This window comes from Crocodylus porosus, unplaced genomic scaffold (assembly GCF_001723895.1).
Source record: "Crocodylus porosus isolate Cpor-Errol unplaced genomic scaffold, CroPor_comp1, whole genome shotgun sequence".
Taxonomy (NCBI): Eukaryota; Metazoa; Chordata; order Crocodylia; family Crocodylidae; genus Crocodylus; species Crocodylus porosus.
This window is the reverse complement of record NW_017728912.1, coordinates 12,303,246-12,319,110: the sequence shown is the minus strand read 5'-3', so window position 1 is coordinate 12,319,110 and position 15,865 is coordinate 12,303,246. Positions and strand designations below refer to the sequence as shown.

General features: G+C 42.9%; 1 protein-coding gene across 4 annotated transcripts in view; it reads right to left on the bottom strand.

Annotated features, from left to right (window-relative positions):
• PDE5A (phosphodiesterase 5A) overlaps positions 1–15,833 on the bottom strand; it is a 97,707-nt gene extending 81,874 nt beyond the window's left edge. For 2 of the 4 annotated variants that reach the window (XM_019534037.1, XM_019534038.1), the window contains exon 1: positions 15,715–15,833. In XM_019534037.1, coding sequence (XP_019389582.1) covers positions 15,715–15,794 — 80 coding nt within the window. In that variant the 5' untranslated portion in view covers positions 15,795–15,833. Of the gene's footprint in view, positions 1–8,174; positions 8,180–15,529; positions 15,596–15,714 lie in introns of those variants that run through there. The other 2 variants (XM_019534039.1, XM_019534040.1) reach the window with 2 other exon arrangements.
• Between the last annotated feature and the right edge of the window lie 32 nt (positions 15,834–15,865).

Genomic DNA, 15,865 nt, shown 5'->3' with positions numbered 1-15,865 from the left:
ACCCTCTGGGTCCGACCACGCAGCCAATTTTCCAGTCAGTGGATCGTGGTGGACCCAAGGCCACAATTGGCCAGTTTTGCCAAGAGGTGATCATGGGATATCAGATCGAAGGCTTTTTTGAAGTCAAGATATATGATATCAATTTCTTCGCCCTTGTCCAGGTGATAGGTCACCTGGTCGTAGAAGGAAATAAGATTGGTCAAGCAAGACCTACCCGCAACAAACCCATGCTGGCTGTCCCTTAGGATGTTGGCATCAGGTAGTCCATTAAGGATGGCCTCTTTAATAAACTTTTCTAAGATCTTCCCCAGGATAGAAGTCAGGCTGATGGGCCTATAGTTAGCCAGATCCACTTTCCTCCCTTTCTTGAAGATAGGCACCACACTGGCCTTCTTCCAGTGTTTGGGCACTACACCAGAGCGCCAGGAGTTTTCAAAGATCCATGCCAGAGGCTGGGCTATGATGCTCATCAGCTCCTTGAGTACCCTGGGGTGTAGACTGTCAGGGCCGGCTGACTTGAAGGTATCCAGCTTCCCTGAGGCGTTCACGGTGTCAAAGGTTTTGGTTAGATCAACGAATGTGAGGAGAAGGTCAATGTTCTGTTCCTGGCAATTTTCTTGAAGCTGCCAGACTGCAAACACCATGTCAGTGGTTCCACATCCTTTTCTGAAGCTGCATTGACTCTCAGGCAGTAGGTCATTTAGATGGTTGGTCAACCAGATGAGGAGGACTCTCAGAAGTCTCTCTCCGGCAGTTGAGAGGAGGGAGATGCCCCTGTGGTTGTCACAGAGTTGGCGATTTCCCTTCCTCTTGTACAATGGACGATGGAGGCATCCTTGAATTCTTGGGAGAGTACCTCCTGTGACCACCTACTGCAGAAGATCTTGGTTAGTTTCCCTATAAGGCCATGACCACCTGATTTGTAGACCTCTGCTGGAATCACGTCAGCTCCACGAGCTTTGCCACTAGACATTTGTTGTATAGCCTTTTGGACTTCTGTGATTGTAGGTGGAGCTTTAAGTGAGGTGTTGGCGGTGATTTGAGGCAGCCTGTGTATAGCATCCATGTTGACAGAGGAGGTCTGATCGATGACAGCACTGAAGTGTTCAGCGCATCTCTGGAGGATCTGGGCTTTGCCAGTTAACAGCGTGGTCCCATCAGCAAACAGCAGAGGGGAGGATCTGAGAACGGGCAGACTGTAGCCAGCCTTTATGGCATTGAAGAACTTCTTTGCATTGTTTCGGTCAGCATAGTACTGGATCTCATCTGCTTTGTTCCTCAACCATGTGTCCTGCATTCATCGCAGCTTGTGTTGAATAGTTTTCCATATCGAGCTGTAGGTGTGCTGTGCTGACGCGGACTTATCATAGAGGTAGGCTCTGTGGAGACATCGCATCTCCTCACCATTTTCATCAAACCAGTCTTGGTGTCTGTGGACACTTGCTCCCAAGGTCTCAAGGGCTGCAGAGTGTATAGCTTCACAGAGCCGCTTCCAGTTGACTTCAATGGAGTCAGAATGGAGCAGTATAGTGTGAAACTGATCTTTCAGATGGTTTGCAAAACACAGCCTAGCGCTGTCATTTATCAGCACTACAGTTTTGAGGCACTTTGGTTCACTGCATCCATTCAGATGCCGTCTGGTTTGAATCATGATCTTTAATGATAATCAGTCCCACATTGAGCACCACACATTGCTTTGGTTACAAGGACATCATATCTGTTCCTCCTTCGGACAATGGCATAGCTGACAAGATGCCAATGCTTGGAGTGAGGGTGCATGCACTATGTCTTCTTCCAGTTGGGAAATGGAAGACAGTATTAGTAACCAAAAGCTTGTGCTCAGCACATAGTCTAAGCAGGAGAAGACCATTCCTATTGCAGCTTCTGATCCCGTGCTTCCTGATGACACCATCCCATGCTTGGCCTTTAAACAGTAATGCATGGCAGAAGCAATGAAGAAATACGTGGCCAGGAAAACGAAAACCTCCCATATCTAGTCCTCATTGCTCTCCTGCCCCTGCTGCAGCAGATTGTTCAAAACAAATATTGTTCAAAACTTATAAGTCACCTATGTACTCACATGACCCTCCTTCGTTCTCTTCCATTTCCCGTTTTTCTCCTTTTTCTTCCATCTCTTTTTCTCTTTTCTCCTTCCCTTTTTCTTTCCCATTTCTTTTCTCTATTCTTCTCCCCCTTCCCCTGCTGGATGAGGTCATCACTGCCTGTGAAGGACGAATCCATTCCATTCACCTACTTTCAAGGCATGCCTGAAATATGGAGCTCAACCCTGCAGGCCTTCTCTCAGGTACTCTCATTTTGCTTGGACTGACTACTCATTGGAAGTTTTAGAGTACTAATGTTTGTAAAGCCCCTAGAATCTGAACAAAACTCTTGTGAAATTCTCCAAGAAAGTAACAGAATGTATAATTAAGAGTAGCATATTCTTTTTCCTTTTAATGTTACTTTGACAATGGTCCAGTAACCTGCCAACAATGCCCGTGATTTTAAGGATCATGCAGATTGAGGGAAAAGAATCTTCAGCTACTGAAACCCTCCTGAAATACTTTCTTAAACTTTAAATTGTTTAGGCATTGCCAGAATAAAAGTAACAGTAAAACTGTTTAAATTTAACTGGAATGAGAACAAGTTTACTGATTTTTTCTGAATAACTCTTTTTATAAGGAAATCATTTAGCTCCTTTCTCTCACACAACTGTATGCATGGGTGGAAGGACTTGTGTTTTATGTTGAAGGAAATGCAAAACATTATCTGTTTAGCCCATTTAATTAAAAAACAATTAAAAAAAATCAGAGGAATGACTTATGTTTCCTTTTTTGGTACATTTTCATTTAGCCAAGCATGACAAAGACAACACTTTTAGAAACAATTATTTACTCAGCAGACAATAATACAAGTAGTCTATCTGTACCAGCAAGCAAGTGAAATTAATGGAAAATGGAAAATTCAAGTTGATTCAAATTAAGAGTTAGATTCTGGAAATGCTCCACATTCACACAAGCAGTCTCCAGTGAGCAAAGGCCCTTAAAGAGGGCCTTGCTGCAGATGTGAGTGCAGAGATCAGGAGTGCAGTAGGCAGAAGCAAACACTGGCATCCAGGTGTGTTGCAAGAAAGCACATTCCCTGGAAACCAGGTTGTAATCTACCACTCAGGCGTCTCCCTACATAGGATTCAGGCAGAATTTATACTAAGCTCATGTCTACATCGTACTGGCACTGTGCGCCAGCCAGGGCACTCCCAACCCAACCTGTTCATCTGCACCTGCTGACACCTGAAACTGGAAATATGACAGTTACTGAGAGATCATCCTTCTCCTGCCACCCTTCTGCTGCCTCAAACTGTGGCATGCTTCAAAGGGGTAGCTAGGGAAGACCCTGCTGTGGCCCTGCGACACCATTTCCAAGTCTGGACTATACAAGCAGGAGCATGTGGACAGTGGGTACTTGGAACTGTCCCAGTGTGGGCAGGCTGTTCCCATGGTGCAGACATCCCTCATGTCATGAAGAATGATTCCAGAATTGCTCAGGCCTGAAAAATTCCAAGGTACCTAGACCTGGGCCACTGCCCATACTCTCAAGAGTGAGCAGGGATACTGTGTTTTAGACTTAACTCAGTGCTGCTGTTAAGTCATTCTGGTTTAGCTAGGCATCTCCCCTCCAAGTGATTTGGATCTGATGCAGGCATGTAGGGAGGCATATCCTTGCAGCATTGAATCAGATGTCCAAGATCAGACACAAAAGCAGGGGTCTGCAGAGTCTTGTTATTTATTGACTGCTTGTAGGCTCCTCTCTGCCCTAAGCACCTAAGGTATTCTGGATTGTGAGGCACCAAGTTTCCCCATTCATTGTACCAAAAGGTAGACAATGAACTCTCAGTCTAAATCAGTGTCCTAGGAAAGGTGCCTACACTTTAAATGCCAAAATGCCTAAGGCGAGGTGACCTACAAATCAATTAGGATCTGATCCCCTTTCAAACCCATACAATTCTTTTACCCCAGCACAACCCTTCAGGCATTGCTTGGTGAGCTATTATGATAATACACATTCATTCCTTATGTGCTGCCTTATGTTACTCTGTTTCCCATGAGCCTGTCCTGGGGCATCCAGAACTTTGCCCAGAATTCCTAATGAGAAAAGGTAACCCTGAAAGATTCTTCATACATCAAAAAATGTATGTATTTAACTGACATATAGATAACAAGTCTTTAATATAATCAATATGCAACAATCAGAAACTTACATTTAATTATGCCATTAAGCAGAATATACACATATCTGGTGTGCTTCAAAGTGGAGTACACCCATATTACCCCCAGCTTTATTAGTTGTTTTCCTGAAAAGAGCTGGACTTAACACAGTAATACCAGCTCCTGACCACCCCTCTGCCAAACGTAGTGTATCTTCCATTGCTGACAAGCACATATAGTATCCCTGCCATTCCTCCTTCTAATCACCTACACAATAAACATGCTTTAAACTTCTTTTTTTGTAAAAATCTGAAATGCAGACGTCTCAGATTATCTTCGTTTATCCCATATGGATGCTTTATACTGTACCTAATCAGCTCACAGAAGAAATCAACAGAAGTTTTGCAAACTACCTAATAAGTGAGCACCTGTACAACTAAAATACAAGGAAATGTGTAGCTGTTCGGTAATGGATGGATGAAAAGTGATGGAAAGGTCTGTGCTCATATTTTAAATTTGGGATTTTGGCTTTACATACAGAACTACAGATTAATTTCCCTACTGTCAAGGATAACCACGTTACTGTCATTTGCATTTAGTCGCATTCCATCCTCCCTCTCATTCAAGTGGTGAAGGTCAGGACACAGTGAGAATAGTGGCTACTACATTTGCCATGTGGCATGAGACAACAGAGGAAGAAGTGGGAAAGGCTATTTTTTTACTACAGGGGAATGTAAGATGTTATTTTTTTTAACATGGAGAACAAAAATATTTAAAGGAAATGTTTTTGTATGCGTCTATAGGTGGATGCAGATTTTGTAAAGGGAGGTGCGGGAGCATCCAGTGACACTGGAGGAGTGTCTGCACTCCCGGCTCCCAGCTCCCCCACTACCGCTGGGTAGGCATACCCCCCAGTGCAAGCAGCAGCTGGGGACTTTAAATCGCCCAACCAGGTAAGAATCTTCCCTCCTTGTTCTGGATCCTCCCTTTTTTCCCCTTTGTTCTCAGTGATATGTCCCCTCCCCTCCATTGTCCCCAGGTGTCCTGGGGTGAGGGGTAGACTACAAAGCTACTCCTGCCCTACTCCAGCTAGGTTTCATGGAGAGCCAGAATTGGCCAGGGACAGCAGAGGTGGCAGTGGGTGGGTTCCTTTCCCATGAGTCTTCACCCAGACTGGCAGGAAACACCCAGGGGAAACAAGCAGAGAAGAGTCAATCCACCACTGTTGCTGTCCCCAGCTAAGTCTGACTTACCAGAAGCCTACCTGGAAAAGGACAGGAGTAGCTATGGACCCCTTCTGTCCCTGGATCAGCAGGGACAGCAGCACTGGTAGGTGGGAGAGCAGGGAAATGACAGAGGATAGGACATGCTATGGATGGAAAAGGAAGGAGGGAATTCTTAATTCTTTGGGAGGCTTAAAAAAGTCCATAGCTGCTGCTCCTATGGCACTAACTGAAAGGCAAGGGGAGGGCTGGAAAGGGGTTCCTTCCATTACCGTGAAGCACCTTTGGATCTGTCCCTGTATGTGTCTCTCCATAATCATAAGCACAACTACATATATCCTATTCATTTTTTTTTTAATTTGAATTGTAGTAGAACCCAGAATCCTCAGCTGTGATCAGGGCTCCACTGGATTAGGTGCTACAGCAACAAGGTTAAAATGTAAATAGGGAAGGACAAAAAAAGGATGGGAAAGAAACAGAGGCAGAAAGAAAAGTGACTTGAACAATGTCAAACAGCAGGTCAGTGGCAGAGCTGGGGAAAAAAAAAAGGTCTCTCAGTTCCCAGAAGAGTGGCCAATACACCAAACCACCCTCCCATTGTCTGCTGTTCTGCCATTACTTCAGTGTGATATCTTAGATCAGGAGTTTTCAACCTTTTTTAAATAAGTGTACCCCCGGCAACCGGACACAGAGTGGGGGTGGGGGGAGGGGCTGGCACATGGCTGAATGCGGGGGGGGAGGAGGGGGTGTCGCATGTGTGACCAGATGCAGAGTGGTGGCAGCATGGGGTGGTGGATGCTGGCAGCATGTGCAAGCTTCCCCACCGCGTCTGTCTGGCCAGGCAGTGCCTGTGTCTTAGGTAAGTCATCCCTCATCCTCTCCATTTCATCTTGTTCATCCATAAAATAGATGTATATTGTAGTTACCCACCACAGAAAAATAAAGTGACATTTAATGAGTTATGGCCAATTGTGATTGCCTCACTGACACAAGCCAAGATTTCACACTTGTACGACATTTGCAATACAACCCTTAACATTTGAGAGGCACTTTGAGAGTCTCAGATGAAAGGTGATAAAGCAGGACAAAAAATATTATTATTAAAATACACTTGGCCCCGGGCATATCAAAGACCCATAATAATAATTACAGTGCCAAAGAGCCCATGAATAATAGATAAATTTAAAACAAAACAAAATTAATCCCAATACATTTTGTCTGTTACTTGAACGTATTTGATATACAGATCACCTGAAGTTTAAACACACACTTTTCAGCAACAGCACTATGGCATGTTTTGCTGAATCTAGCTAACTGATGATAAACATGATGAGAGACATTCAGTCTGAAGTCATCTGGCACAGACTGCTAATACTTAGCTGCATGAATTCTTAGGGCCTTATTCTGCTGTTTTTGATGTCAGTAGTCTCTGAAGAGGAGTCTAATAATCAATTTCTCAATTTTCTTTTCTCAGAATAACCACTAGATGTCAACAAATTACTTTCCAGTTCCTTCATCTCAGATGTGGAAATCATTTGAAAGCTCCACATCAACTTGAAAAGTAAATGTAGAAGAAGCATTTAAAGCTGTTTTGGTACTAAGTTTGCCCCTGAATTCTCTTCCCAATGCTTGTGACTTTCACAATTACAAATTCAGATATTTAAAAAAAAATCTTTTTTCTCTTGCTTTGTGAAATTGGTAAATAAACGATTCTCAGCAAGGCTGCCTTGAGAACCTTTCAAGGGTACCACGGGGTGCCATGCAAATGTTAGCACTGTTGCATGATTCCCATGATAAACCTAGGGACTTCAAATACCAATACATACTGTTAAAAATATTCTGACCTGTTGTGGTATTTCTGAGTCCTCTGCAAGAGAAGAGCTGCTCTATTATTTTTCTAAACAGAGTCTAAAAAGGTAAGAACCACTGGTGTAAATAAATAGGGGAAACTGCATGACTATATAAGGAAAACAGAGAAAACGATGAACAAAGCAGAATAAGAAAACTATTTTTTTATTTAATCCTTTTGAGTTAGAATTGAAACCGAAAGTAATTGTAACAGCAATAGACACAAGCTTTTCTAAAGACATAAGAATGATGATTTTAAAGACAGTATCCATTTATGGGCACAATTTAGCAAACCTAAACACTTACATAACTTTAGACATGCAAGCAGTCTAGTAACTAGTTGACTTCAATGAGAGAACTCATGTTTCAAGTAAACAGGTGTCACCCTTCTGCCAGCACCAACCAGCAGCAAGAAGGGTTGGGTTCACATTTCAGGGCACCCCATAAATTATACTTGTGGCTCAAGCCCCCACCCAGAAATATGGGAACACTAAATTTGCTGGGGTATCCCATATAAACAAAACCCCCTGCTTGTAAATACAAAACCCCAAATACATTACAGAAACTAAAAACAAAAAACCCCAAAAGAAAACCCTAAACAGAATTTTAAAACACTATTAACACTATTAACTACAAAGGTGGCACCCTCTTGGGGAGACTTCATCTTGGCCCAGACAGTCTGAGACTTGAGGCTCCCCAAAGGGTAGTTCTGGGGGCCTTCAGCCCTACACCTGCCCTTCAGTAATGGGCTGGAGAGGGGGACCCACACCAGAATCTTATGAGCTGTTCCTTGGGTTCACTGTGCCACGGGGAGATGCTCAAAAGTATGGGTCCTTTTGCATTGCTACCAGCACCATTGCTCCTGGAGAAGTGGTAGAGTGCTGACCTCCATTTCCACATGGTGGCTTTGAGGAGTTAATTGCTGCTTTCGTCAGCACACCTCACCCCAAAATCCCTAGTCCCAATCCCAACTCTGCTGGGCAGAAAACTATACAACAACTCAGAGGTAAGGTCAGGCCTATCTTGGCTTGGGCCTGAACTGGGCAGCAAAAGCCAGCCAAGCCTACACTTGATCTGAGCCTTCAAGAGGCCGAGAGGCCTGGATCAACAACAAAAAGTACCAGGTCTCATCTTGACTCAAACGTGCCAGGTCCAAATCTGCCAGCCAAACATATGGCTGGGGTTCAGCCACATAGCTAGACTGAAATGCACTAGCTGTGAAACAGAAAAATAGGGCAAAAGCCCATGGATGCAGCCTGGACATCCAGTCTCAGCTATACCACTGTGCTGAGGCACTACAATTACAAAACAGTGGGGCCAGGTCCATGTGGCCAGTAACTGCCAGGACCCCATTCCTAGTCAGTCTGCTCCAGGCATTAATACCCCCATGGTGGTATCCCACTCAAAAAAAAATGGGGGGGGGGGGTGAAGAGCAAGGAAATAGGGGTCTCAGACTCTGAGACAGACTTTCTCTCCCTATACCTAAGGCTTTCACTTTACAGAGCTTTCACTTGCCTCTCCAGTGAAGAGGTGGGGAGACCGCCCTAGCATGGGGAGCAGTTTTTCTCGTTCCCAATTCAGCTGTGCAGGCCTGAACATCCCCAAGAGAAAGAAGGAAAAACCTTTGTTGAGCTGTTCTCATTGGGCCAGAGGAAGCAGATTCTCCAGGTGGACTGAGTAAGAGAGAGGCTGGAGCATGGCACTTCCTAATTGGACACGGCTTGGGTGATGTCACACCAGATATATAAAAACAGCTCACAAAGGTTTTTCTTTTTTCTCCTGGGGTAGCTCAGATCTGCACAGCTGAATTAGGAGCCAGAAAAACTGCTGCCCATGAGGGGTGGGGGAGGTGTCTCCCCCACCTCTTCACTGGAGAGGTAAGTGAAAGATACGTAGAAGCAAAGCCTCAGGTACAGGGTGAGAAAGTCTGTCTCGGAGTCTGAGACCCTTATTTCCCCCCTCTTCCCCCATTCCCCCCACTCTTCCTTTTTGCCCCAATGAGGCCAGAAGATTTTAAATATTTTGCCCAAATACAGGCCCCAGGTTTCAATATGCAGAGCACCTGGCCAAATCAGGGGTAATATTCCCCCCCAACGATACACAACCACCAAAAGCACACCCTTTACCATACACAACCTGTGTGTGTGGGTATTATACAGGTATTAATCCAAAGCTAAATAGAGCTCTTTGGCTCTCAATGCAGTGATAGTATTAATGAAAGAGGTGAAATAAATGGCTTTCTGGTATTACATAAATTTAAAAAAATTAAATCTTGTCTAATGCTGGGTTGCCCCCCCCACCCCCCTCTGCCTTCCCCAAATATATCATATTGTTTGATTTCTTGGCCAAGCTGAAAATACCAAGAAAACTGAGTGTCCTGATGTTAACTTACTATTCCTGACTATTTGCAAGTTATCTTTCATAATTAAACTACAGGCTCAAATTTTTACAAGAACAATTATGCATTCCTAGAAAGGAGTTCACAACCCAAAGAAAGGCATAACAAAGCCACAAGGATACAAAAGTCAAGGTCTCAAATAATCAAACATGGCCTTTTTTTTTCTGCTTGCTTCTTGTCAGAAAAACTGAGGACTCAATTGTTCTCTTATTGAAGTTAATAAGGAAATATTAAAAATGAAATTCAGCCTTCCACAGCCAGCCAGCACAAGGCCTATATACCACTTAGATCCTACTTAAGCTCCCAATATAGGGCCTAAGTGCGTTTTAAGTGGTGCAGAGGCTTTGGGCTAGCCCTCTGCACTGGGATGAGTCCACTCTTGATGCATAAATAAATGGGAATATATATACATATATATTTTACTAAGCAAATATATTTTGTGGCTATATACCCAGTGCCAGACCCAATGTGAAATTACCACCATTGAATTATTCACAAGAGCTATTTGAATAAGGTTTCTTTTCTGGCATTTTGTAAATAGTCTTTTGCATCTAATGCTATTTTCGAGCAATTCATATAAATCACATAAAGTAGTCCATGTAAATTTACTTACATCTTCTTTGCCAGTACAGAGGAGGGAGACCTGTATTGTGTAATTTTGGTAATTGTATTTGTCTATGACATAGGCAAAATAGTTTTCCCTTAATTTAAAGTTCAAAATGAAAATAAATTGCGCAGCCGGAGGCCGACTCAGGAAACGTATTGTATAAATCTCTATTGTTTACAGTGCTTGACCTGGATCCTACATCCTCCACACAATTCACCTTTAAACATTCAAATGTGCATAAGAATATACCATGAACATTTAAACATGCACATTTTAAGTTAAGACACATCGAATACACAGGCTGAATTCAGCTCTTGTACAGAAGGCCAGCCTTCAAAGTAGAACTAAAGCGGAATTTAAGTGATGCACAACTCTTCTGTTAGCTCTCTGTACAAGTGAAAAATTCAGGAGGATTCTTCAATAGAAGCTGATAACCAAAATTTCCACATTTTTATAGGTGTATATCCATTGAAAATTTTTTTAGCACTACAGGGAATATCTAATTATCCATCATACCTCCCCATCTATAAATGTAGTGAACTGCCTCCCCCTCATGTTTTTTCTAACATCATAAGAGTTATGCTCTGATTTTGTACACCGCTTGCAAATAAAATTCCAAAATAAAAACCAACCTAAAAAGAGAGCTGCCTACAGACTTACATTTCCTCTACCCTCATTTTTATTAAGAAAAATAATCTACGGGCATTGCTCTCTTAAGTCTTAGGAAGTTGTGGTATTAACTGCAATGGGAGCAAGATTGGGCTTTCTAATGCCTGCTGGTATTATAAATACTGCAATGGCACTAGCTGTAAATTACTCTGAAGATAGAGAGAGAAGGAACTGTTATAACAATTCCCACCTACCCCACAACCACACACTTTTTTTTTTTTTCCTTCCAGGTCCTCCAAGGACTGCAAAATGCATTTCAATTAACATTGGGCATGCCTTAGTGTTTCTTTAACATCTGAGGTGTACAACAGGCAGCAAAAGCACTCTCTCATGTGGCAGCTCTGTACTAATTGGAAACTAGTCTACACTTGATTCCTGTGCAGAACTCCTACCGACAGTTCTGTGTGATAGAGGAAGCCAGATTGTGGTCAGCTGAGAATAAAAGTACAAATTGTTGCTTTAAAGACTCCAAACTTTCCTGAATAAGTGATAGTTTTTTCAAGGTGTATTAGTACATTGTCTTTCTTCTTTAAACCCTGCTCCCAAAACTACCCTTTTCTGCAACCTGCCTACATTTATTTGCGTGCATAGTCTGAAAATATTCAGGCACAGTGTAAATTATTCACATGAGTAAAATTTCTTCATGCATCCAGCATTTGCTGGATTGGTGCCTTAAAAAGGTATACTAGAATGATGTTAATACACACTGTAGACATCTCTTCAGGGATGTGAGCTTCCTGAAAAGGGCTAAAGGAAGTGGAAACTACTTACAAGTGAGGAAAAGGTTTTTAAGGTAATTGGCTTTACAAAATAAATAAATAAATAAAACCACATTTCAAAATCCTTCCTAAGAAGCCCTATCATGCATTTCTCCTACCTGCACTTCTCCCTCTAGCAAAGCTCTATACATGCATATAACATGAAGCAAAGGTGCAAATGGGAGAAAACACAGTGAAGTCAGCATAACATAACTTCATTTAAGTCACAGGCTACACCAGGGATGGATTTGGCTCATTAAAGTAAAAATGTTACATATTTTTAAGATTAATATTTTTAGAGATTTGAAAATATGTTTCTAATTTGGCTATTCGAAAATAACTCTCCTAAAAAAACTTTCAGTACAGCATTTTTAATAGTTCAGAATATATGCATTAGCCTGAACTTCTTTCCATTTGTTCAAAAACGCACAATCTTTTTCTTAAGTGGAAACAAATTAAGCAAACGTATTACAACACAAAACCATGAGAGAACACAAAAAATATACTTAATAAGCATAAGCTTAAAAGCTAAACACCAAATGGATGGCCCGGGATGAAAGAGCTTGCTGTGTATCCCTCTAAACATGTAAACCTGAAGGCCACTTAACTGAGAAACCTAGTATCACAGCTGGTATACCCCAAACGGACTACTTGGAGCCAATAAAAAGGGAAATAAATTGTACCTGCCCTTTTGCAAAAGAACAAATATCACTGCTATATTCAAACCATGCAATCACTGGATTCGAACCAGGGTGTCTTTTTCTGGTGAATGTCACCCCCAGAATCTTCGGCAATGAAGCAAATCACTTGTAAACGTTTTCCAACTATACTTAACAAGCCAAGAAGTATTTATAGCAAATACTTTTAAGAAAAACACAAAGCTTAGTTTAATGATTTTCATCTATTACGCCATGCATTTAGGAAGCCAGCCCTAAAACTGCCGGCAACCAAGAGCAGATTTTTTCCTTTCAACAGTACCTGTAGTTCATTGCAAAGGACATAAAAAGAAGTACAGGAATTTCTTTTAGTGTTGTTTTTTTTTAAAGAGGGACAATAAGAAAAACCAGGAATAGTGTAGTCTGGCATCTCCAACTGGGATTTAAGTTTAATGTAGAATTTGATATGACAACTGGATAAAGGTTTTATCAAATATAAAAGTCACTTGTATTTTTTTTTATTTACCTTTTTTTTATTTGGTAAAACTTTAGTAAGAGGCTACAGAAATCAGATTCAGGCCTAATTCACTACAAGTTTATAGGTGTAAGGACTGCAAGTTATACTGCTATCCTAGTCCAATATTAAGGATTATAATTTTAACATCAGTTACAAAAAAGGTACAACCATAATATGGGGTCAACACAAGCTACAATCTAAAAGCAACTCAGATGCAGTACGAGTTTAGAAGAATTAGTTTTACTCTGGGGAAAAAAAAACCCTTCTCTCCATTTTTTGTGACGTTGTTTCTATTTAGATATAAAATGCTAAAATTTTCAACCACAAAGGAAGCTGGGGAAAAAAGGAGCAACTTAATGAGGAGAACTAAGAACAAACTGCCTAAGAGGTACATACCCTAAAAATACTGTAAATAGCTTATGTAGCCTACACTGAACTCATCCCTGTTATAATTTCATTGAGTTTGCTAGGAAGAAGTATCCTCATTACTCTGTACTCTGATCAAAGCAATCATAAAATTCAAACTGAATACCTATTTCTATGCTTCTTGCATATCTTTAGTCTACCCAGAACAAAACAAAGTTATAAAATGTAGCAAGCAGCCTGATACTGTAAGGCATTACTCAGGTGAGCAGTTTTTATTCATGTGTACTTAGACTGTCTATGCAAGTTAGAACTGCCTATAAGTATTCACACTACAGGGCCTAGGCTGCACACTTTCACTGTATTTGGTAGAAAATGAAACATAACACACAGTTAAACCTACACACAGAATTCACCAGTTCACTGAATCATCCTGGACTCAAAACAATAATGCAGCCTGATGATGCACGACTTGGAATTCCTCCTGAAAACCTCCACAGAAAGGTATATACCATCCTGCAGGATCAGACCTTGACTTTTAATGATGGCCGATAATAAAATTTAAACTGTTGCCATAAAACCAACTTTCACATTTTCTTTCTGCTTGGACCTTTAGCCCATACTCACATGGGTCCAGAATATCTAATGTCAAAGGTTCCAAATGGAGCATATGACATTTCTGGTTTATGAATATAGCTGTATTAAGTAGAACCAATTGTGAATAAACAAACATGTATCTTTTCTCTTCAAGTCCTGCCTTTCAGGAGGTGTGTTTATTTCTGAAGCCACAGAGAAACACATCCATGTCAAAGTGATTTATGCAAAAGGGAACAAGGCAAAAACATCCCTTAGAATTTAGAACCAAGGTATGGAACTGTTACTCTCATTTGTAAACCTGATCTTTTCAGATAAAGCCACCCAAATTAATCTTTCTGTTTTTATTTGAGACACAATGTATGCAAATCCTTACTCATGTGGGCACAGTCAAAAGGCTACTCAGGGAGTGGGGACTGGCAGGATGAATGTATGACGCGGAGAGGAACATCACATATAATCAATTTTTATGTTGCGACACATGGTTGCTAAATTAGACCCGGATTTAAAGCCGGCTGCAGTCAGTGTAGAGATACTTCAGTAGGTTTTGGATCATGACCTTAGTATTCCTTCCCAGCCCCAAAGTATCACATTACTCTGTAACAAATGGTGCAGCTGAATTCCATTTTGCACATTTGTACTCATATTTGCAATGTTAAAGAGAAGGTCCTTTGGCTGACCTGATTAATTCTTTCTTTTTTTGGTTTATTGTTCTAAAGATCTGCTTATATTCCTAAAGAAATAAACCCAAACCACTGCAGTACAAAGTTAGACTTTTAGAGCAACGGTTAAAAACAAATGTCAAAGGAAGACCAAGTAAAAAGTTAAGCAACGGAAACCCTGCTGTGGAAACTGCATGCATTTTCTTTCAGGGTAACTATTACCGTAGCACAAATTGTGCACGTTTTAAAAAACAAACACAACGCACAACGTGGAACGAACAGCGTAGCACTCTCACTCAAGCCAGGGATCCAAAACAGTGGCTTAATGCAGAATGCCAAACTGCTAACAAAACGCGCTGCTTCTCTCCAACTGCTCAGTTTTATTAAGCGTAATAGGAAGAAAAGAACCAGCCAGACTAGCAAATGGTTTGTAAAAGGTGCCTCTTCCACCACCACTACCGTACAAGATAGGAGCAACTGCCTGTCCTGGACAACCTGCCATGGAGAAAGTAAATTCCAAAGAGGAAAAACTCCGTTCAGGTCAGGCGGACGTCCCTGAAAAACAATGCAGTGCTCCCACTGTTGTAAAAAGCATCAACCGGCTGCCGGGCATGCCCTGCCAGTCCAGAGGTGTTTTTCCGGCCACCTCCTCTCCAAGTCAGGGACCTTTCACTTAGCCATGGGAATGGCACCAAACTGGATTCTGCCTGCAGCCACCCTTCCCCAAAGGGAGCCGTCCAGGAGGCCCACCAAGCCTCTCTGGTGGAGGAGGGAAACCAGCCCAGCATCAGGGTTACTATGAACGCAGCCTTCCTGGCGACCCCCAGTTTCCGAAGTGGCTGAAGAGCAATCTAAGGGCTGCTTTTCCCCCAGCACCAGCTCCACTTGGCTTACCCTGGCCCCGCGCTGCCCATGCCGCAGCTTGGGGTACAAGGGGGAGGCTTGAGGAGCAGAGCGGGGGGCAAAGGAGGAGGGGGGGCAATTCTTCCCGGGCCCCAGCGCATCCCTTCTCCCGCCCGCGCCAGATACCTGGTCCTGTCCCCGAAGGGCAGCATGGCCAGCCCCGCGCGCCGCTCCCAGCACTGCGGGGGTGCAGCAGGCAGCCCTCAAGTTCAAAGGGAAACTTCCCAGCGCGGGCCTGCCCCCTGGCGGCAGCGGCGGCCGCCCCCACCCCACCGCCGCAGGGCGGGGGGACGGGCGCAGCGGGCTCCTACCTGGTGGCCTTCCGGACGAAGTAGGAGCGGGCGAAGCCGCCGTGGTCGTCCAGCCAGGCTTCCACCGCGTCCTGCTCCATGCCGGCCGCTCCGCGCCACGCCGCGCCGCGCCGCGCCGCGCTCCCCGTACTCCCGCCCAGCCCCGAGCGGC